Here is a 21,526-nt window from a genome sequence, read left to right on the forward strand (position 1 = left end):
CAGAGTCCATATCGCTGCTCTTGCAGTACAGAGTCCATAGTCTCGCTGCTCTGCAGTACAGAGTCCATAGTCTCGCTGCTCTTGCAGTACAGAGTCCATAGTCTCGCTGCTCTTGCAGTACAGAGTCCATAGTCTCGCTGCTCTTGCAGTACAGAGTCCATAGTCTCGCTGCTCTTGCAGTACAGAGTCCATAGTCTCGCTGCTCTTGCAGTACAGAGTCCATAGTCTCGCTGCTCTTGCAGTACAGAGTCCATAGTCTCGCTGCTCTTGCAGTACAGAGTCCATAGTCTCGCTGCTCTTGCAGTACAGAGTCCATAGTCTCGCTGCTCTTGCAGTACAGAGTCCATAGTCTCGCTGCTCTTGCAGTACAGAGTCCATAGTCTCGCTGCTCTTGCAGTACAGAGTCCATAGTCTCGCTGCTCTTGCAGTACAGAGTCCATAGTCTCGCTGCTCTTGCAGTACAGAGTCCATAGTCTCGCTGCTCTTGCAGTACAGAGTCCATAGTCTCGCTGCTTGCAGTACAGAGTCACATAGTCTCGCTGCTCTTGCAGTACAGAGTCCATAGGTCTCCGTCGCTCTTGCAGTACAGGAGAGTCCATAGTCTCCTGCTCTTGGCAGTACAGAGTCCATAGTCTCGCTGCTCTTGCAGTACAGAGTCCATAGTCTCGCTGCTCTGCAGTACAGAGTCCATAGTCTCGCTGCTCTTGCAGTACAGAGTCCATAGTCTCGCTGCTCTGTTGCAGTACAGAGTCCATAGTCTCGTCTGCTCTTGCAGTACAGAGTCCATAGTCTCGCTGCTCTTGCAGTACAGAGTCCATAGTCCGCTGCTCTTGCAGTACAGAGGCCATAGTCTCGCTGCTCTGCAGTACAGAGTCCATAGTCGCGCTGCTCTTGCAGTACAGAGTCCATAGCTCCGCTGCTCTTGCAGTACAGAGTCCATAGTCTCGCTGCTCTTGCAGTACAGAGTCCATAGTCTCGCTGCTCTTGCAGTACAGAGTCCATAGTCTCGCTGCTCTTGCAGTACAGAGTCCATAGTCTCGCTGCTCTTGCAGTACAGAGTCCATAGTCTCGCTGCTCTTGCAGTACAAGGGAGGAAGGAGTCCATAGTCTCGCTGCTCTTGCAGTACAGAGTCCATAGTCTCGCTGCTCTTGCAGTACAGAGTCCATAGTCTCGCTGCTCTTGCAGTACAGAGTCCATAGTCTCGCTGCTCTTGCAGTACAGGAGTCCATAGTCTCGCTGCTCTTGCAGTAACAGAGTCCATAGTCTCGCTGCTCTTGCAGTACAGAGGTCCATAGTCTCGCTGCTCTTGCAGTACAGAGTCCATAGTCTCGCTGCTCTTGCAGTACAGAGTCCATAGTCTCGCGCTCTTGCAGTACAGAGTCCATAGTCTCGCTGCTCTTGCAGTACAGAGTCCATAGTCTCGCTGCTCTTGCAGTACAGAGTCCATAGTCTCGCTGCTCTTGCAGTACAGAGTCCATAGTCTCGCTGCTCTTGCAGTACAGAGTCCATAGTCTCGCTGCTCTTGCAGTACAGAGTCCATAGTCTCGCTGCTCTTGCAGTACAGAGTCTCATAGTCCTCGCTGCTCTTGCAGTACAGAGTCCATAGTCTCGCTGCTCTTGCAGTACAGAGTCCATAGTCTCGCTGCTCTTGGCAGTACAGAGTCCATAGTCTCGCGGCTCTTGCAGTACAGAGTCCATAGTCTCGCTGCTCTTGCAGTACAGAGTCCATAGTCTCGCTGCTCTTGCAGTACAGAGTCCTCGCTGCTCTTGCAGTACAGAGTCCATAGTCCTCGCTGCTCTTGCAGTACAGAGTCCATAGTCTCGCTGCTCTTGCAGTACAGAGTCCATAGTCTCGCTGCTCTTGCAGTACAGAAGTCCATAGTCTCGCTGCTCTTGCAGTACAGAGTCCATAGTCTCGCTGCTATTGCAGTACAGAGTCCATAGTCTCGCTGCTCTTGCAGTACAGAGTCCATAGTCTCGCTGCTCTTAGCAGTACAGAGTCCATAGTCTCGCTTGCTCTTGCAGTACGAGTCCATAGTCTCGCGCTCTTGCAGTACAGAGTCCATAGTCTCCCCCCCCCGCTGCTCTTGCAGTACAGAGTCCATAGTCTCGCTGCTCTTGCAGTCGTACGAGTCCATAGTCTCGCTGCTCTTGCAGTACAGAGTCCATAGTCTCGCTGCTCTTGCAGTACAGAGTCACTAGTCTCGCTGCTCTTGCAGTACAGAGTCCATAGTCTCGCTGCTCTTGCAGTACAGAGTCCATAGTCTCGCTGCTCTTTGCAGTACAGAGTCCATAGTCTCGCTGCTCTTGCAGTACAGAAGTCCATATCTCGTCTCGCTGCCTCTTGCAAGTACAGAGTCCATAGTCTCGCTGCTCGTGCAGTACAGTGAGTCCATATCTCGCTGCTCTTTGCAGTCAGAGTCTCCATAGTCGCGCTGCTCTTGCATTACAGAGTCCATAGTCCGCGCTGCCTTGCAGTACAGAGCTCACCATAGTCTCGCTGCTCTTGCAGTACAGAGTCCATAGTCCCTCGCTGCTCTTGCAGTACAGAGTCCATAGTCTCGCTGCTCTTGGCAGTACAGAGGTCCACTAGTCTCGCTGGCTCTTGACAGTACAGAGTCCATAGTCTCTTCGCTCGCTCTTGCAGTACAGAGCCATAGTCTCGCTGCTCTCTGCAGTACAGAGTCCATAGTCTCGATGCTCTTGCAGTACAGAGTCCATACGTCTCAGCTGCTCTTGCAGTACAGAGTCCATGTCTCGCTGCTCTTGCAGTACAGAGTCCATAGTCTCGCTGCTCTTGCAGTACAGAGGCCATAGTCTCGCTGCTCTTGCAGTACAGAGTCCATAGTCTCGCTGCTCTTGCAGTACAGAGTCCATAGTCTCGCTGCTCTTGCAGTACAGAGTCCATAGTCTCGCTGCTCTTGCAGTACAGAGTCCTCCATAGTCTCGCTGCTCTTGCAGTACAGAGTCCATAGTCTCGCTGCTCTTGCAGTACAGAGTCCATAGTCTCAGCTGCTCTTGCAGTACAGAGTCCATAGTCTCGCTGCTCTTGCAGTACAGAGTCCATAGTCTCGCTGCTCTTGCAGTACAGAGTCCATAGTCCTCGCTGCCTTCTTGCAGTACAGAGTCCCTAGTCTCGCTGCTCTTGCAGTTACAGAGTCCATAGTCCGCTGCTCTTGCAGTACAGAGTCCATAGTCTCGCTGCTCTGCAGTACAGGAGTCAATAAGTCTCCGCTGCTCTTGCAGTACAGAGTCCATAGTCTCGCTGCTCTGCAGTACGACGTGCATATCCGCTGCTCTTGCAGTACAGAGTCCTCATCAGTCTCGCTGCTCTTGCAGTACAGAGTCCATAGTCTCGCGCTCTTGCAGTACAGAGTCCATAGTCTCGCTGCTCCTTGCAGTACAGAGTCCATAGTCTCGCTGCTCTTGCAGTACAGAGTCCATAGTCTCGCTGCTCTTGCAGTACAGAGTCCATAGTCTCGCTGCTCTTGCAGTACAGAGTCCATAGTCTCGCTGCTCTTGCAGTACAGAGTCCATAGTCTCGCTGCTCTGCAGTACAGAGTCCCTACGTCTCCGCTGCTCTTGCAGTACAGAGTCCATAGTCTCGCTGCTCTTGCAGTACAGAGCCTAGTCACGCTTGCTCTTGCAGTACAGAGTCCATAGTCTCGCTGCTCTTGCAGTACAGAGTCCATAGTCTCGCTGCTCTTGCAGTACAGAGTCCATAGTCTCGCTGCTCTTGCAGTACAGAGTCCTAGTCTCGCTGCTCTTGCAGTACAGAGTCCATAGTCTCGCTGCTCTTGCAGTACAGAGTCCATAGTCTCGCTGCTCTTGCAGTACAGAGTCCATAGTCTCGCTGCTCTTGCAGTACAGAGTCCATAGTCTCGCTGCTCTTGCAGTACAGAGTCCATAGTCTCGCTGCTCTTGCAGTACAGAGTCCATAGTCTCGCTGCTCTTGCAGTACAGAGTCCATAGCGCGCGCCTTGCAGTACAGAGTCCATAGTCTCGCTGCTCTTGCAGTACAGAGTCCATAGTCTCGCTGCTCTTGCAGTACAGAGTCCATAGTCTCGCTGCTCTTGCAGTACAGAGTCCATAGTCTCGCTGCTCTTGCAGTACAGAGTCCATAGTCTCGCTGCTCTTGCAGTACAGAGTCCATAGTCTCGCTGCTCTTGCAGTACAGAGTCCATAGTCTCGCTGCTCTTGCAGTACAGAGTCCATAGTCTCGCTGCTCTTGCAGTACAGAGTCCATAGTCTCGCTGCTCTTGCAGTACAGAGTCCATAGTCTCGCTGCTCTTGCAGTACAGAGTCCATAGTCTCGCTGCTCTTGCAGTACAGAGTCCATAGTCTCGCTGCTCTTGCAGTACAGAGTCCATAGCTCCGCTGCTCTTGCAGTACAGAGTCCAGTAGTCTCGCTGCTCTTGCAGTACAGAGTCCTAGTCTCGCTGCTCTTGCAGTACAGAGTCCATAGTCTCGCTGCTCTTGCAGTACAGAGTCCCATAGTCTCGCTGCTCTTGCAGTACAGAGTCCATAGTCTCGCTGCTCTTGCAGTACAGAGTCCATAGTCTCGCTGCTCTTGCAGTACAGAGTCCATAGTCTCCGCTGCTCTTGCAGTACAGAGTCCATAGTCTCGCTGCTCTTGCAGTACAGAGTCCTAGTCTCGCTGCTCTTGCAGTACAGAGTCCATAGTCTCGCTGCTCTTGCAGTACAGAGTCCATAGTCTCGCTGCTCTTGCAGTACAGAGTCCATAGTCTCGCTGCTCTTGCAGTACAGAGTCCATAGTCTCGCTGCTCTTGCAGTACAGAGTCCCATAGTCTCGCTGCTCTTGCAGTACAGAGTCCATAGTCTCGCTGCTCTTGCAGTACAGAGTCCATAGTCTCGCTGCTCTTGCAGTACAGAGTCCATAGTCTCGCGCTCTTGCAGTACAGAGTCCATAGTCCTCGCTGCTCTTGCAGTACAGAGTCCATAGGTCTCTCGCTGCTCTTGTCAGTACAGAGTCCATAGTCTCGCTGCTCTTGCAGTACAGAGTCCATAGTCTCGCTGCTCTTGCAGTACAGAGTCCATAGTCTCGCTGCTCTTGCAGTACAGAGTCCTAGTCTCGCTGCTTTGCAGTACAGAGTCCATAGTCTCGCTGCTCTTGCAGTACAGAGTCCATAGTCTCGCTGCTCTTGCAGTACAGAGTCCATAGTCTCGCTGCTCTTGCAGTACAGAGTCCCATAGTCTCGCTGCTCTTGCAGTACAGAGTCCATAGTCCTCGCTGCTCTTGCAGTACAGAGTCCATAGTCTCGCTGCTCTTGCAGTACAGAGTCCATAGTCTCCGCTGCTCTTGCAGTACAGAGTCCATAGTCTCGCTGCTCTTGCAGTACAGAGTCCATAGTCTCGCTGCTCTTGCAGTACAGAGTCCATAGTCTCGCTGCTCTTGCAGTACAGAGTCCATAGTCTCGCTGCTCTTGCAGTACAGAGTCCATAGTCTCGCTGCTCTTGCAGTACAGAGTCCATAGTCTCGCTGCTCTTGCAGTACAGAGTCCATAGTCTCGCTGCTCTTGCAGTACAGAGTCCATAGTCTCGCTGCTCTTGCAGTACAGAGTCCATAGTCTCGCTGCTCTTGCAGTACAGAGTCCATAGTCTCGCTGCTCTTGCAGTACAGAGTCCATAGTCTCGCTGCTCTTGCAGTACAGAGTCCATAGTCTCGCTGCTCTTGCAGTACAGAGTCCATAGTCTCGCTGCTCTTGCAGTACAGAGTCCATAGTCTCGCTGCTCTTGCAGTACAGAGTCCATAGTCTCGCTGCTCTTGCAGTACAGAGTCCATAGTCTCGCTGCTCTTGCAGTACAGAGTCCATAGTCTCGCTGCTCTTGCAGTACAGAGTCCATAGTCTCGCTGCTCTTGCAGTACAGAGTCCATAGTCTCGCTGCTCTTGCAGTACAGAGTCCATAGTCTCGCTGCTCTTGCAGTACAGAGTCCATAGTCTCGCTGCTCTTGCAGTACAGAGTCCATAGTCTCGCCTCCCGCTCTTGCAGTACAGAGTCCATAGTCTCGCTGCTCTTGCAGTACAGAGTCCATAGTCTCGCTGCTCTTGCAGTACAGAGTCCATAGTCTCGCTGCTCTTGCAGTACAGAGTCCATAGTCTCGCTGCTCTTGCAGTACAGAGTCCATAGTCTCGCTGCTCTTGCAGTACAGAGTCCATAGTCTCGCTGCTCTTGCAGTACAGAGTCCATAGTCTCGCTGCTCTTGCAGTACAGAGTCCATAGTCTCGCTGCTCTTGCAGTACAGAGTCCACGGGGGGGGGGGTGGCGTATGCTGGGGGGCTGCTCTGTGCGGGGGACATATCCTCAGGTTTGGCTGGGTTCACAGCATGTTTTTGCCGTAAGTTTTAACATATATGTTGGGGAATTAAGTGATGGAAAAGTGCAGTGCATCCCACAGTTTTTTCCAGTGGAGCTCTGTGGTGATTTGTTATATATATTTTTTTATTTTAATTTCTCAGTCCACCAGAACTACATAGGAACAGACGCGGAGCGGAATCCGTTCTTCTTGTCCGTGGTTCTTTCTGACCAGAATAATCAGCGCGTTCCCCAGTACCGAGCAATTTTGTGGAGGAAAACGGTAAGTGACTCAAAAGACGTTCCTCAGCGGTGTCTTAGTGGAGACGCTGCCCGATCTTTATACATGATTCCTTTTGTTCTTTTTCTTTCAGGGATCGCAAAAGATTTGTCTTTCCTATTGTCCCACAAAAACCTTATCAGTAAAGTCTATATTAAGGTGAGTGCTCTAAACGGAGGAGGGCTAAGCTGTACATGTATTGGCGTGGCCCCAGTTTTGCCGTAGCTGTATGTGTATTGGCGTGGCCCCAGTTTTGCCGTAGCTGTATGTGTATTGGTGTGGCCCCAGTATTGGCATGACTGTACTTGTATTGGCGTGGCACCAGTGTATCGATGCAGCTGGACGTGTATTGGCGTGGCACCAGTGTATCGATGCAGCTGGACGTGTATTGGGGTGGCACCAGTGTATTGATGCAGCTGGACGTGTTTTAGCTTGGTACCAGTATATCGATGCAGCTGGATGTGTATTGGCGTGGCATCAGTATTGGCGCAGCTGTACGTTTATGGGCGTGGCACCAGTATTGGCACAGTTGGATGTGTATTGGCGTGGTACCAGTATTGGAGCAGCTGTATATGTATGGGCGTGGCGCCAGTGTATTGATGCAGCAGAACTGTGTGTGACCTCAGTTAAAGGGCCAGTCATCAATATAATAAATGTTCTGATACTTTGCATTTTTATTCCTCAAGATCTGTGAAAGAGGCTGAAAACCTGTCCAGCTGAGACAGCTGACGGTGTGTTACAGTGTTTCAGTGTGCCTTTCAGGGCGGAGCTTGGTCGCACGACTGTATGGCTGCTTAACCAGTCAGCTCTGTGGATAACGCTGGCCAAATTAAGGCACAATCTACCTTAAAAGAAGAAATTTACAATACTCGCCGTCTCTGCTGCGTGCTACACCCTCCCAAAACTCTGCTGCGTGCTACACCCTCCCAAAACTCTGCTGCCTGCTACACCCTCCCAAAACTCTACTGCCTGCTACACCCTCCCAAAACTCTGCTGCCTGCTACACCCTCCCAAAACTCTGCTGCCTGCTACACCCTCCCAAAACTCTGCTGCCTGCTACACCCTCCCAAAACTCTGCTGCCTGCTACACCCTCCCAAAACTCTGCTGCCTGCTACACCCTCCCAAAACTCTGCTGCCTGCTACACCCTCCCAAAACTCTGCTGCCTGCTACACCCTCCCAAAACTCTGCTGCCTGCTACACCCTCCCAAAACTCTGCTGCCTGCTACACCCTCCCAAAACTCTGTGAGGGGTTGTGTCTGGCAAGGCGGATATTTTACTCCCAGCATGTGCGGCTTGGCTGGTTTCTAGCCAGGTGAGGTAAAATACCGGACCGGAGTTTAAGTGCTGGTCCGGGTTTTGGCAGCACCTGGCTGTCCTTCAATAGGCAGCTGTACTTAGCAGAGATGTTTCTGTTTTGGGGATCTGAGGCTTTGTGCCGTGCTGGAGGGCTGAGAGACGCACGCTGGGGAAACAGGCCCCCTAAAGCCTGCTGTGGACTACTGGTAGCAGAACTGCCAGCAAGGTGACTTGTGTTATATGAACTTTCCATTGTGTGTGAATTAATACCAAGTCTGCAAAGTTGCTGCTGTTTTGTGCAATTGCCTCAAGTGTGAATAAACACTGACGTTTTGAGTTAAGAACTTGTATTTTGCCTCTGTACTGCGCCCGCTTACCCTGTCTACCAGAGCGAAACCCCACAATTGGTGGAGGATGCGAGCATGAGCAGTGAGGCTGGTGTGAATGCCGATATTTTTGGGTTCTACATTTTTCAGGCATGGTTGTATGTCGTACATTAAACCAGCTGTATTACAACCAGTGCCCCACGACAAAATGGAGGCTGTTGTGAAGGCCCTCATGGAGGCTAATCTGCCGCAGCGAGAGGCTAATAAGCAGCAGAAGGAGACTAACCAGTTGCTTCTACAACATGTGATGGCTTTGCAGACAGCAGGAGCAACCCGAGCATCCACAATGCCCGGAAAGCAGTCCGTGTCGCGATTCCTAAGATAACCCCCGCAGAGGACATCGAAACCTACCTGGCGATGTACGAGAAAGTGGCCATCGGGGAAAAGCTACCCCGTGACCAGTGGGCTGAGGTCGTCGCTCCGTTCCTGGCATCCGATTCCCAGTGGGTGTATTTCACCTTGCCGAATGATCAAGTGGCTTACTGACAAAAATTAAAGTGTGAGATTTTGGCAAGACTGGGGGTGAATCCGGGTTGAGCGGGTACATCAGTAGGGGTTTAAGTCGGCTGAGCCTTCGAGACCCCAGTATTATGACTTACTCCACCTGACGTGCTGAGTCCCCCGGCTATGCTGGATCGACTATTAGCCGATATGTTCTGGAGGGCTCTGCCACCCCCTCTCCAGCACTGGATCGGCCATGTGTCTCCTGGCAACGCCCAAGAAATGGTGGACCTGGTGGAGTGCTACGAGGCTAGTAAATGAAATTTCAAAATCTATATGGGCAAACAAAAAACACAGAATAAACTGAAACACCATGACACAAGGGGGGCAAATCTAAAAAACTATTACAAGGCAGCATTACTAGAGCAGACGAACACTGGCGGCCAAACTCCGATACCAGCAGAGAGGCTGGGTCCAAATAGAGAAAGCACTCTGGAATCGGACCCCATTACTCAAACCAATTAAACCACAAAGAAGGAACATCACAAATCCAAATGAAGTATAAAAGCCACACAACCCGTCTGAGAAAATGATATCAATAAATTTCCCACAACCAGCAACCTACATTAAAACAATCTGTCCGGATATCAATCTCTGCAACTGGGAAAAACGGAATTCAAACAATCAAAGACTTGGCCAACACAAACCACACTCCGTCACCCATTTAGCTTCCTAACACCACTTACCTAAAACAGACTTCTATAAATATCTGACAAATCTCCAAAATCTCTATTAATGACCCAGTATTTCCCAAATCCGCATTTACTTGTTTTCTATCCAAAATCCTACAAAGAAAGGTATTTCTAGTTTTTATGCTGATATTAATAATACAAAAATAACCTAAAGAATAAATAACTACTACAGTGGGAGAAAGACCAGGAACAGCCTACTCCTCCGAAGATTGGAGATCCGCGTCCAACTGGACTAAATCCTAAAGGAACCCAGCACTGCGAGCTCTTCTAAGATGGCATCTAACATTGGTAAAGCTGAACCACATCAACCCCAATTACTCAGAATTGTGCTGGAAAAACTGTGGAGCCTGAGGAACCCATCTACATCTATGGTGGACCTGCTTAAAACGTATCTACATCTATGGTGGACCTGCCCAAAACGTATCTACATCTATGGTGGACCTGCCCAAAACGTATCTACATCTATGGTGGACCTGCCCAAAACGTATCTACATCTATGGTGGACCTGCCCAAAACGTATCTACATCTATGGTGGACCTGCTCAAAACGTATCTACATCTATGGTGGACCTGCCCAAAACGTATCTACATCTATGGTGGACCTGCCCAAAACGTATCTACATCTATGGTGGACCTGCCCAAAACGTATCTACATCTATGGTGGACCTGCCCAAAACGTATCTACATCTATGGTGGACCTGCCCAAAACGTATCTACATCTATGGTGGACCTGCCCAAAACGTATCTACATCTATGGTGGACCTGCTCAAAAATTCAAATGTTCTGGAAAACTTTATTTGGAAAACTAAACAAAATGCTTCACAAAAACATCCAACCATCTCTAGATCTCCCTTTTTATGTTTTCTCCCAAACCAACACATCCCACAACAAACCAAAACTGTGGGCTCTCCCATAATATCAGCCGCAAGAAGCCACGGAGCACAAAACTGGAAAAGTCCAGAAATCCCCACATCTGTCTCACACACTTGTAACATGGAGATTATGGCCTCATGCACATGGCCGGTGTGTGTTTTGCGGTCCACAAATTGCAGATCCGCAAAACACGGATGGCATCCGTGTGCGTTCCGTTATTTGTGGAACGGTGCGGACAGCCATTGCTATAACTGCCTATTTTTGTCTGCAAAACGGACAAGAATAGGACAGGTATATATTTTATATTTTATATATTTTTTTTTTTTTTTTTTTGCGGACCACGGAACGGATCAACAGATGCGAACAGCACACAGAGTGCTGTCCGCATCTTTTGCGGCTACATTGAAGTGAATGGGTCCGCATCCGAGCCGCAAAAACAGTGGTTCGGATGCGGACCAAAACAATAGTCGTGTGCATGAGGCCTATCCCTGACGAAAACCACAGAATACTGGTCCTTGTGGGATCCCTTATAGATATTCTCTGTATAATGACTAACCTCTTCTTATTGAGGAGAGATGAATGTATGGATGCATGTACATACACGTGTGTTTATTACTTAATATTTATAATAATGTTATATTTAGCCATTTAAAAACGGATGTCTGCTTCTCCACCCCTCCCCCACCCCTTCTACTAAGCGGAACCCTGTCTGAGTGGTTACTGTATAATGATTTGTCGTTAATAATATAGAAATTATATATATATATCTCCATAATGAAGCTGTGGCAGCACTCCCTTGAGAACTTGTGTAGGTGCCCGCGATGGTCCCTCGACTCAGGACGGCAAACAGCAAAGAAAGCTTCGCAGCACTCCTTATTTATTCACACACATCAAGTGACAACGTTTCGGTTCTCATAGAACCTTTCTCAAGTCAGGTGAAACACAAAGTGCAATAGTGCCAGTATAAGTACATAGTAAGGTTGTTACCAACCAGTACAAACATGGTGCACTCCCCTTATGTGGACATATAACAATGCACTCGCTTGTGACTCGTCGCCATGTGAACAGACTAACGAGCCCATCCTACATGCGCCATAGTGCTATAACCGTGCTATATAATCATAGTGTATGTTTAAGGTGCCAGTATAAGTACATAGTAAGGTTGTTACCAACCAGCACAAACATGGTGCACTCCCCTATGTGGACATATAACAATGCACTCGCTTGTGACTCGTCTCCATGTGAACAGACTAACGAGCCCATCCTACATGCGCCATAGTGCTATAACCGTGCTATATAATCATAGTGTATGTTTAAGGTGCCAGTATAAGTACATAGTAAGGTTGTTACCAACCAGTACAAACATGGTGCACTCCCCTTATGTGGACATATAACAATGCACTCGCTTGTGACTCGTCTCCATGTGAACAGACTAACGAGCCCATCCTACATGCGCCATAGTGCTATAACCGTGCTATATAATCATAGTGTATGTTTAAGGTGCCAGTATAAGTACATAGTAAGGTTGTTACCAACCAGTACAAACATGGTGCACTCCCCTTATGTGGACATATAACAATGCACTCACTTGTGACTCGTCTCCATGTGAACAGACTAACGAGCCCATCCTACATGCGCCATAGTGCTATAACCGTGCTATATAATCATAGTGTATGTTTAAGGTGCCAATAGTAAAATTCCTAATTTCTATCCCTTTCTGGGGGTATATACAATAAGCTGAATAGATGGCTGGCGTCTTGACTCGTGTAGGTACGCGGTGCCTCTGCGCGTCTCGTCCTCGCCACTGCGCATGTGCCAATCACTCACCAGCTGTTCGGCCGCACACAAACTATATGCGTCACCAACAGGCGGAGTTAAAGCGCAGTGGCGTCTGGCGTACTGCGTCTCTCACGACCCGTGCATCACGTGCCCGCGCGTCCGCCGACGCATCAGCCAGCGTCACTTCACTTATCATTTCCGCCATTTTACAGCAGGGCAATCTTTTGGGCAATACCTCTGTATAACATCCTACTCATCACCATTGCTTTCTACAGCCCTGATTACCATCCCAGCGAGATAAGATGACAATGCCGCTACACGGTTAGCCAAGTCCCATAATCAGTGGCATTATAGGGTAGTTACACAGCATGATTTCCACAGGGTTCACCCAATACAGCGTTCTGGACACACAAGAAGAACGGACAACAGAGACGGGCATTAGCCACCATCCCCCCTGTTACCCTAAACTCCACATTTAGTCCTTTCAGTTTCAAAGTGTCCAAACAGAAGATCCATCTGAGCTCCTTTTTCTTTAAGACAGTCAGCCTGTCCCCTCCTCTTTCTAATGGTTTATCATAAATCTCAGGTCACTTTCCTTAGGAGTCTTCTCCACAAAGTGTTCCGACACCGGTAGACCTCTTCTTCCTTATGATTCTTCTCCACAAAGTGTTCCGACACCGGTAGACCTCTTCTTCCTTATGATTCTTCTCCACAAAGTGTTCCGACACCGGTAGACCTCTTCTTCCTTATGATTCTTCTCCACAAAGTGTTCCGACACCGGTAGACCTCTTCTTCCTTATGATTCTTCTCCACAAAGTGTTCCGACACCGGTAGACCTCTTCTTCCTTATGATTCTTCTCCACAAAGTGTTCCGACACCGGTAGACCTCTTCTTCCTTATGATTCTTCTCCACAAAGTGTTCCGACACCGGTAGACCTCTTCTTCCTTATGATTCTTCTCCACAAAGTGTTCCGACACCGGTAGACCTCTTCTTTTACTTCTGATGGATTGTCTGTGGTTGTTCAACCTCGTTTTCAGATCACACGTGGTTTCACCCACATACAGCTTTTTGCAAGGGCACCATAGCACATAGATTACCCACGATGAGTCACACGTGAGGTAATGTTTGATGTTGAATATCTTCCCCGTTTCGGGATGTGTGAATGCAGACCCCTTATGCATGAGTCTGCAGTTCACACACCCCAAACACGGGAAACATCCTGTACGTTTCATCTTCAGAACGGTTTGTCTTAATTGATTTTTCTCAGGGACTTTGGAATGCACCACTTTGTCCCTGATGTTCCTTGCTCTTTTGTATGCCATCATGGGCAGTTCCGTAAAGGCCGCTATGGTAGGGTGACCACTGCTCAATAACCCCCAATGGCGCCTCACTATGCGCTCTATATTAGGACTTAACTCATTATATGATGACACAAAGGGTAACCTCTCACTAGCCTGTCCTCTCTGGACATGCCTCTCACTTTATCAGCGTGTCTTTTCACCAGACTTCTGGGGTATCCCCTATTCACAAACGATTGCTCCATGTTCCTTAATGCCTGATCCATATTATCGTCCTTATCCACTATTCTCCTTACTCTGAGAATTTGACTGAATGGTAACGAATGTATCATTCTTCTTGGATGTCCACTTGCAAAATGCAGCAATGTGTTCTTATCACTGGGTTTTATATTCAAATCCATGTGTATTTGTTCATTCTCTACATAAACCTGGGTATAAGATACTGCACCCGGTCCACCGATGCCGTTAATGTAAACTGGATCTCCTTGTCTAAGGAGTTCAAGTGTACATGAAAGTCCATCGGTGCGTCCATCGTGCCGGTCCAAATGAGGAAGATGTCATCTATGTATCTCCACCACGTCAAAACTTGGTTGAAGTGGGGAGATACATAGACAAGACGCTCCTCAAATGACCGCACAAATATGTTTGCATAGGTGGGCGCAGCGTTGGACCCCATCGCCCACCATCTGCAAGTAGAACTGTCTTTGGAACACAAAATAATTGTTCCGCAGCGACAGTTCCAATAGTGTCAAAATAAACTGGCGAGTATGGGCTGGATACTGCGAATCACGCAGCATCTCCGCAACTGCCAGTAAGCCCGTTTCATGATTGATATTGAGTGATACAATGTCAAGACGCTAATATGGCCCCTTCGGGATCCGTATCCCTCTTAGTTTGGTGATGAAATCTCCAGTATCCCTGATATATGATTTTGCACCCATGGCGTATTCTCTTAATATTTTGTCAAGAAAGACATTAATATTTGAGACAAACTTTTTTAAAGATGAAACGTACAGGATGTTTCCCGTGTTTGGGGTGTGTGAATTGCAGACTCATGCATAAGGGGTCTGCATTCACACATCCCGAAACGGGAGAGATATTCAACATCAAACATTCTCACGTGTGGCTCATCGTGGGTAATCTATGTGCTATGGTGCCCTTGCAAAAAGCTGTATGTGGGCGAAACCACGTGTGATCTGAAAACGAGGTTGAACAACCACAGACAATCCATCAGAAGTAAAAGAAGAGGTCTACCGGTGTCGGAACACTTTGTGGAGAAGACTCATAAGGAAGAAGAGGTCTACCGGTGTCGGAACACTTTGTGGAGAAGAATCATAAGGAAGAAGAGGTCTACCGGTGTCGGAACACTTTGTGGAGAAGAATCATAAGGAAGAAGAGGTCTACCGGTGTCGGAACACTTTGTGGAGAAGACTCCTAAGGAAAGTGACCTGAGATTTATGATAAACCATTAGAAAGAGGAGGGGACAGGCTGACTGTCTTAAAGAAAAAGGAGCTCAGATGGATCTTCTGTTTGGACACTTTGAAACTGAAAGGACTAAATGTGGAGTTTAGGGTAACAGGGGGGATGGTGGCTAATGCCCGTCTCTGTTGTCCGTTCTTCTTGTGTGTCCAGAACGCTGTATTGGGTGAACCCTGTGGAAATCATGCTGTGTAACTACCCTATAATGCCACTGATTATGGGACTTGGCTAACCGTGTAGCGGCATTGTCATCTCGCTGGGATGGTAATCAGGGCTGTAGAAAGCAATGGTGATGAGTAGGATGTTATACAGAGGTATTTCCCAAAAGATTGCCCTGCTGTAAAATGGCGGAAATGATAAGTGAAGTGACGCTGGCTGATGCGTCGGCGGACGCGCGGGCACGTGATGCACGGGTCGTGAGTGACGCAGTACGCCAGACGCCACGGCGCTTTAACTCCGCCTGTTGGTGACGCATATAGTTTGTGTGCAGCCGAACAGCTGGTGAGTGATTGGCACATGCGCAGTGGCGAGGACGAGACGCGCAGAGGCACCGCGTACCTACACGAGTCAAGACGCCAGCCATCTATTCAGCTTATTGTATATACCCCCAGAAAGGGATAGAAATTAGGAATTTTACTATTGGCACCTTAAACATACACTATGATTATATAGCACGGTTATAGCACTATGGCGCATGTAGGATGGGCTCGTTAGTCTGTTCACATGGAGACGAGTCACAAGTGAGTGCATTGTTATATGTCCACATAAGGGGAGTGCACCATGTTTGTACTGGTTGGTAACAACCTTACTATGTACTTATTCTGGCACCTTAAACATACACTATGATTATATAGCACGGTTATAGCACTATGGCGCATGTAGGATGGGCTCGTTAGTCTGTTCACATGGAGACGAGTCACAAGCGAGTGCATTGTTATATGTCCACATAAGGGGAGTGCACCATGTTTGTACTGGTTGGTAACAACCTTACTATGTACTTATTCTGGCACCTTAAACATACACTATGATTATATAGCACGGTTATAGCACTATGGCGCATGTAGGATGGGCTCGTTAGTCTGTTCACATGGAGACGAGTCACAAGTGAGTGCATTGTTATATGTCCACATAAGGGGAGTGCACCATGTTTGTACTGGTTGGTAACAACCTTACTATGTACTTATACTGGCACCTTAAACATACACTATGATTATATAGCACGGTTATAGCACTATGGCGCATGTAGGATGGGCTCGTTAGTCTGTTCACATGGAGACGAGTCACAAGTGAGTGCATTGTTATATGTCCACATAAGGGGAGTGCACCATGTTTGTACTGGTTGGTAACAACGTTACTATGTACTTATACTGGCACTATTGCACTTTGTGTTTCACCTGACTTGAGAAAGGTTCTGTGAGAACCGAAACGTTGTCACTTGATGTGTGAATAAAAGAGCACATTTTATCTTTCAAGGAAGGAGTGCTGCGAACCTTTTTTTGATAGATATATATATATATCTCTATATTACTCCTAATATTTGTTACTAATTAATACTCTACAACTTAACTACTCAAATATAGAAACAGCGACAAGACCGGGAAACTTGTAAAAGTTCTGTTTTATTGATCTATTAATCACGTGATATATTCTAAACCAGTAAAACTGGACTGTTGTAAATAGCGGAGGATCAGCAGTATGATTGTCCACGTCTCCACGTCTTCTGTTTCAGTGCCATGAACCTTGACAAGTTTGAGAAAAGCCCCCGTGAAATACTTAACCCAGAGATTCAGAAGGTGAGCGGCCTCCGTGTTTCTGACGAGCCCTTCCCCCGCCGTCTGGTTGTCACTGACTCTAGTCTCTCTTCCTGTCTTTAGGATCTGCTGGTCTTAGAAGAGCAGGAGGTGAGTGGCGTGGAGCTTTCTCCCCTGACCACTTACCTTTTTCCCCTGTAAACAATGCAGTTCGGTGGCTGGGTGGAGGCGGCGCCTCTAGTGGCTGGTGGCCGACCCTTCTCTTTCTCTCTCTGATTTCTTTAGGGCTCTGTGAATTTTAAGTTTGGAGTTCTTTATGCCAAAGACGGTCAATTAACAGACGATGAGATGTTTAGTAACGGTGAGAATCTGCCGAGCGTTCTCCGGTTATTCTCAGCCAATCACAAGCTGTGCCTCCAGGACCTGTATCCTTCCTGTTCACCCCTACTACATGGAATTAGGGGCAGTAATCCTGGGGGCGGCGGAGGCAGTAATGCTGGAGATCAGGGTGACGGAGGCAGTAATGCTGGAGATCAGGGCCACGGGGGTAGTAATACTGGAGATCGGGATAACGGGGGCAGTAATGCTGGAGATCAGGGTGGCAGGGGCAGTAATGCTGCAGGCAGTGGGGGCAGTAGTGCCCTAAGTCAGGGTGGTTGGGGCAGTAGTGCCCTAAGTCAGGGTGGTTGGGGCAGTAGTGCCCTAAGTCAGGGTGGTTGGGGCAGTAGTGCCCTAAGTCATGGTGGTTGGGGCAGTAGTGCCCTAAGTCAGGGTGGTTGGGGCAGTAGTGCCCTAAGTCAGGGTGGTTGGGGCAGTAGTGCCCTAAGTCAGGGTGGTTGGGGCAGTAGTGCCCTAAGTCAGGGTGGTTGGGGCAGTAGTGCCCTAAGTCAGGGTGGTTGGGGCAGTAGTGCCCTAAGTCAGGGTGGTTGGGGCAGTAATGCTGGAGGACAGGGGCAGTAATGCTGGAGGCAGCGGGAGTAGTAATGCTGGAAGTCAGGGTGGTGGGGTCAGTTATTCTGCAGGCAGCGGGGGTAGTAATTCTGGAGGACAGAGCCACTGGGACAGTGAAGCCCCCAAGATCTGAAGAATATTACAATTGATGAAGAAACTGCTGATTGCCATCAATGAATGGAAACATTCCATCCAGAAGCTGCAGAGTCAGACCTAGTTCAGTTCTATCCAGTGTAGTCTCCAGACTGATACATTGTAGCAAACCAGCAGAGTTTAGATGCACCCCCTCCTCTGTAAGCAGGGCTGATGGGGAGACCTCTGATGCCGAACACCTGGATCCTGAATATCTGCTTTTCTCTTAGAGGCCGGAAGTGAAAGTTTCCAGAAATTGTTGGACCTCTTGGGAGACACCGTGACCTTAAAGAGCTGGATCGGCTACAGGGGAGGACTAGACACCAAAAGTAAGTGACCCCGTGGCTGACAACATTTGCATAGTTTTCTGCTTCTTAAGGGGGTTCTCCGGGCTTTAGATATTGATGACCAATCCTTATCAGATTGGTGGGGGTCCGACACCTGACACCCCCGACGATCATCTGTATGAAGGGAAGGCGTGCATAGTGTGCACGTCTTACTGCTCGCCATAGACATAGCAGCAGTGGGCCAATCTGATATGGATGACCTATCCTGAGGATGGGTCATCAATATTAAAAGGTCGGAGAACCCCTTTAAGTAGATAAGAGCAGGTGGAGCAGGCGGAGGTGTCTGTATACAGTGCAGGTAAAGCATTTCACAGCGCTGTACAGACATTCTAATCACCTATATATCACTGACATATTCCACAGCGCTGTACAGACATTCCCATCACTTATATATCACTGACATATTCCACAGCGCTGTACAGACATTCCCATCACTTATATATCACTGACATATTCCACAGCGCTGTACAGACATTCTCATCCCTTATATATCACTGACATATTCCACAGCGCTGTACAGACATTCTCATCACTTATATATCACTGACATATTCCACAGCGCTGTACAGACATTCTCATCCCTTATATATCACTGACATATTCCACAGCGCTGTACAGACATTCCCATCACTTATATATCACTGACATATTCCACAGCGCTGTACAGACATTCTCATCACTGATATATCACTGACATATTCCACAGCGCTGTACAGACATTCTCATCCCTTATATATCACTGACATATTCCACAGCGCTGTACAGACATTCTTATCACTTATATATCACTGACATATTCCACAGCGCTGTACAGACATTCTCATCACTTATATATCACTGACATATTCCCCAGCGCTGTACAGACATTCTCATCACTTATATATCACTGACATATTCCACAGCTCTGTACAGACATTCTCATCACTTATATATCACTGACATATTCCACAGCGCTGTACAGACATTCCCATCACTTATATATCACTGACATATTCCACAGCGCTGTACAGACATTCTCATCACTTATATATCACTGACATATTCCACAGCGCTGTACAGACATTCCCATCACTTATATATCACTGACATATTCCACAGCGCTGTACAGACATTCTCATCCCTTATATATCACTGACATATTCCACAGCGCTGTACAGACATTCTCATCACTTATATATCACTGACATATTCCACAGCGCTGTACAGACATTCCCATCACTTATATATCACTGACATATTCCACAGCGCTGTACAGACATTCCCATCACTTATATATCACTGACATATTCCACAGCTCTGTACAGACATTCTCATCACTTATATATCACTGACATATTCCACAGCGCTGTACAGACATTCTCAACACTTATATATCACTGACATATTCCACAGCGCTGTACAGACATTCTCATTACTTATATATCACTGACATATTCCACAGCGCTGTACAGACATTCTCATCACTTATATATCACTGACATATTCCACAGCGCTGTACAGACATTCTCATCACTATATATCACTGACATATTCCACAGCGCTGTACAGACATTCTCAACACTTATATATCACTGACATATTCCACAGCGCTGTACAGACATTCTCATTACTTATATATCACTGACATATTCCACAGCGCTGTACAGACACATCACTTATATATCACTGACTTATTCCACAGCGCTGTACAGACATTCTCATCCCTTATATATCACTGACATATTCCACAGCGCTGTACAGACATTCTCATCACTTATATATCACTGACATATTCCACAGCGCTGTACAGACATTCTCATCACTTATATATCACTGACATATTCCACAGCGCTGTACAGACATTCTCATCACTTATATATCGCTGACATATTCCACAGCGCTGTACAGACATTCTCATCCCTTATATATCACTGACATATTCCACAGCGCTGTACAGACATTCTCATCACTTATATATCACTGACATATTCCACAGCGCTGTACAGACATTCTCATCACTTATATATCACTGACATATTCCACAGCGCTGTACAGACATTCTCATCACTTATATATCACTGACATATTCCACAGCGCTGTACAGACATTCCCATCACTTATATATCACTGACATATTCCACAGCGCTGTACAGACATTCTCATCCCTTATATATCACTGACATATTCCACAGCGCTGTACAGACACATCACTTATATATCACTGACATATTCCACAGCGCTGTACAGACATTCTCATCACTTATATATCGCTGACATATTCCACAGCGCTGTACAGACACATCACTTATATATCACTGACATATTCCACAGCGCTGTACAGACATTCTCATCACTTATATATCACTGACATATTCCACAGGGCTGTACAGACATTCTCATCCCTTATATATCACTGACATATTCCACAGCGCTGTACAGACATTCCCATCACTTATATATCACTGACATATTCCACAGCGCTGTACAGACATTCTCATCACTTATACAGACGTGGACAAAATTGTTGGTACCCTTTGGTCAATGAAAGAAAAAGTCACAATGGTCACAGAAATAACTTTAATCTGACAAAAGTAATAATAAATTAAAATTCTATAAATGTTAACCAATGAAAGTCAGACATTGTTTTTCAACCATGCTTCAACAGAATTATGTAAAAAAATAAACTCATGAAACAGGCATGGACAAAAATGATGGTACCCCTAACTTAATATTTTGTTGCGCAACCTTTTGAGGCAATCACTGCAATCAAACGCTTCCTGTAACTGTCAATGAGACATCTGCACCTCTCAGCAGGTATTTTGGCCCACTCCTCATGAGCAAACTGCTCCAGTTGTGTCCGGTTTGAAGGGTGCCTTTTCCAGACTGCATGTTTCAGCTCCTTCCAAAGATGCTCAATAGGATTGAGGTCAGGGCTCATAGAAGGCCACTTTAGAATAGTCCAATTTTTTCCTCTTAGCCATTCTTGGGTGTTTTTAGCGGTGTGTTTTGGGTCATTGTCCTGTTGCAAGACCCATGACCTGCGACTGAGACCAAGCTTTCTGACACTGGCTAGTACATTTCTCTCTAGAATTCCTTGATAGTCTTGAGATTTCATTGTACCCTGCACAGATTCAAGACACCCTGTGCCAGACGCAGCAAAGCAGCCCCAGAACATAACAGAGCCTCCTCCATGTTTCACAGTAGGGACAGTGTTCTTTTCTTGATATGCTTCATTTTTTCGTCTGTGAACATACAGCTGATGTGCCTTGGCAAAAACTTCGATTTTTGTCTCATCTGTCCACAGGACATTCTCCCAGAAGCTTTGTGGCTTGTCAACATGTAGTTTGGCATATTCCAGTCTTGCTTTTTTATGATTCGTTTTCAACAATGGTGTCCTCCTTGGTCGTCTCCCATGTAGTCCACTTTGGCTCAAACAACGACGGATGGTGCGATCTGACACTGA

At 47.4% G+C, this 21,526-nt stretch overlaps 1 protein-coding gene across 1 annotated transcript in view; it reads left to right on the forward strand.

Annotated features, from left to right (window-relative positions):
• The window catches only part of LOC122945379 (contactin-associated protein-like 5), a 346,160-nt gene that overhangs the window by 5,042 nt on the left and 319,592 nt on the right, over positions 1–21,526 (forward strand). The window contains 6 exon segments of the mRNA XM_044304451.1: positions 6,481–6,599; positions 6,691–6,755; positions 16,633–16,696; positions 16,778–16,804; positions 16,940–17,015; positions 17,968–18,066. Coding sequence (XP_044160386.1) covers positions 6,481–6,599; positions 6,691–6,755; positions 16,633–16,696; positions 16,778–16,804; positions 16,940–17,015; positions 17,968–18,066 — 450 coding nt within the window.

Source organism: Bufo gargarizans, chromosome 8 (assembly GCF_014858855.1).
Source record: "Bufo gargarizans isolate SCDJY-AF-19 chromosome 8, ASM1485885v1, whole genome shotgun sequence".
Taxonomy (NCBI): domain Eukaryota; kingdom Metazoa; phylum Chordata; class Amphibia; order Anura; family Bufonidae; genus Bufo; species Bufo gargarizans.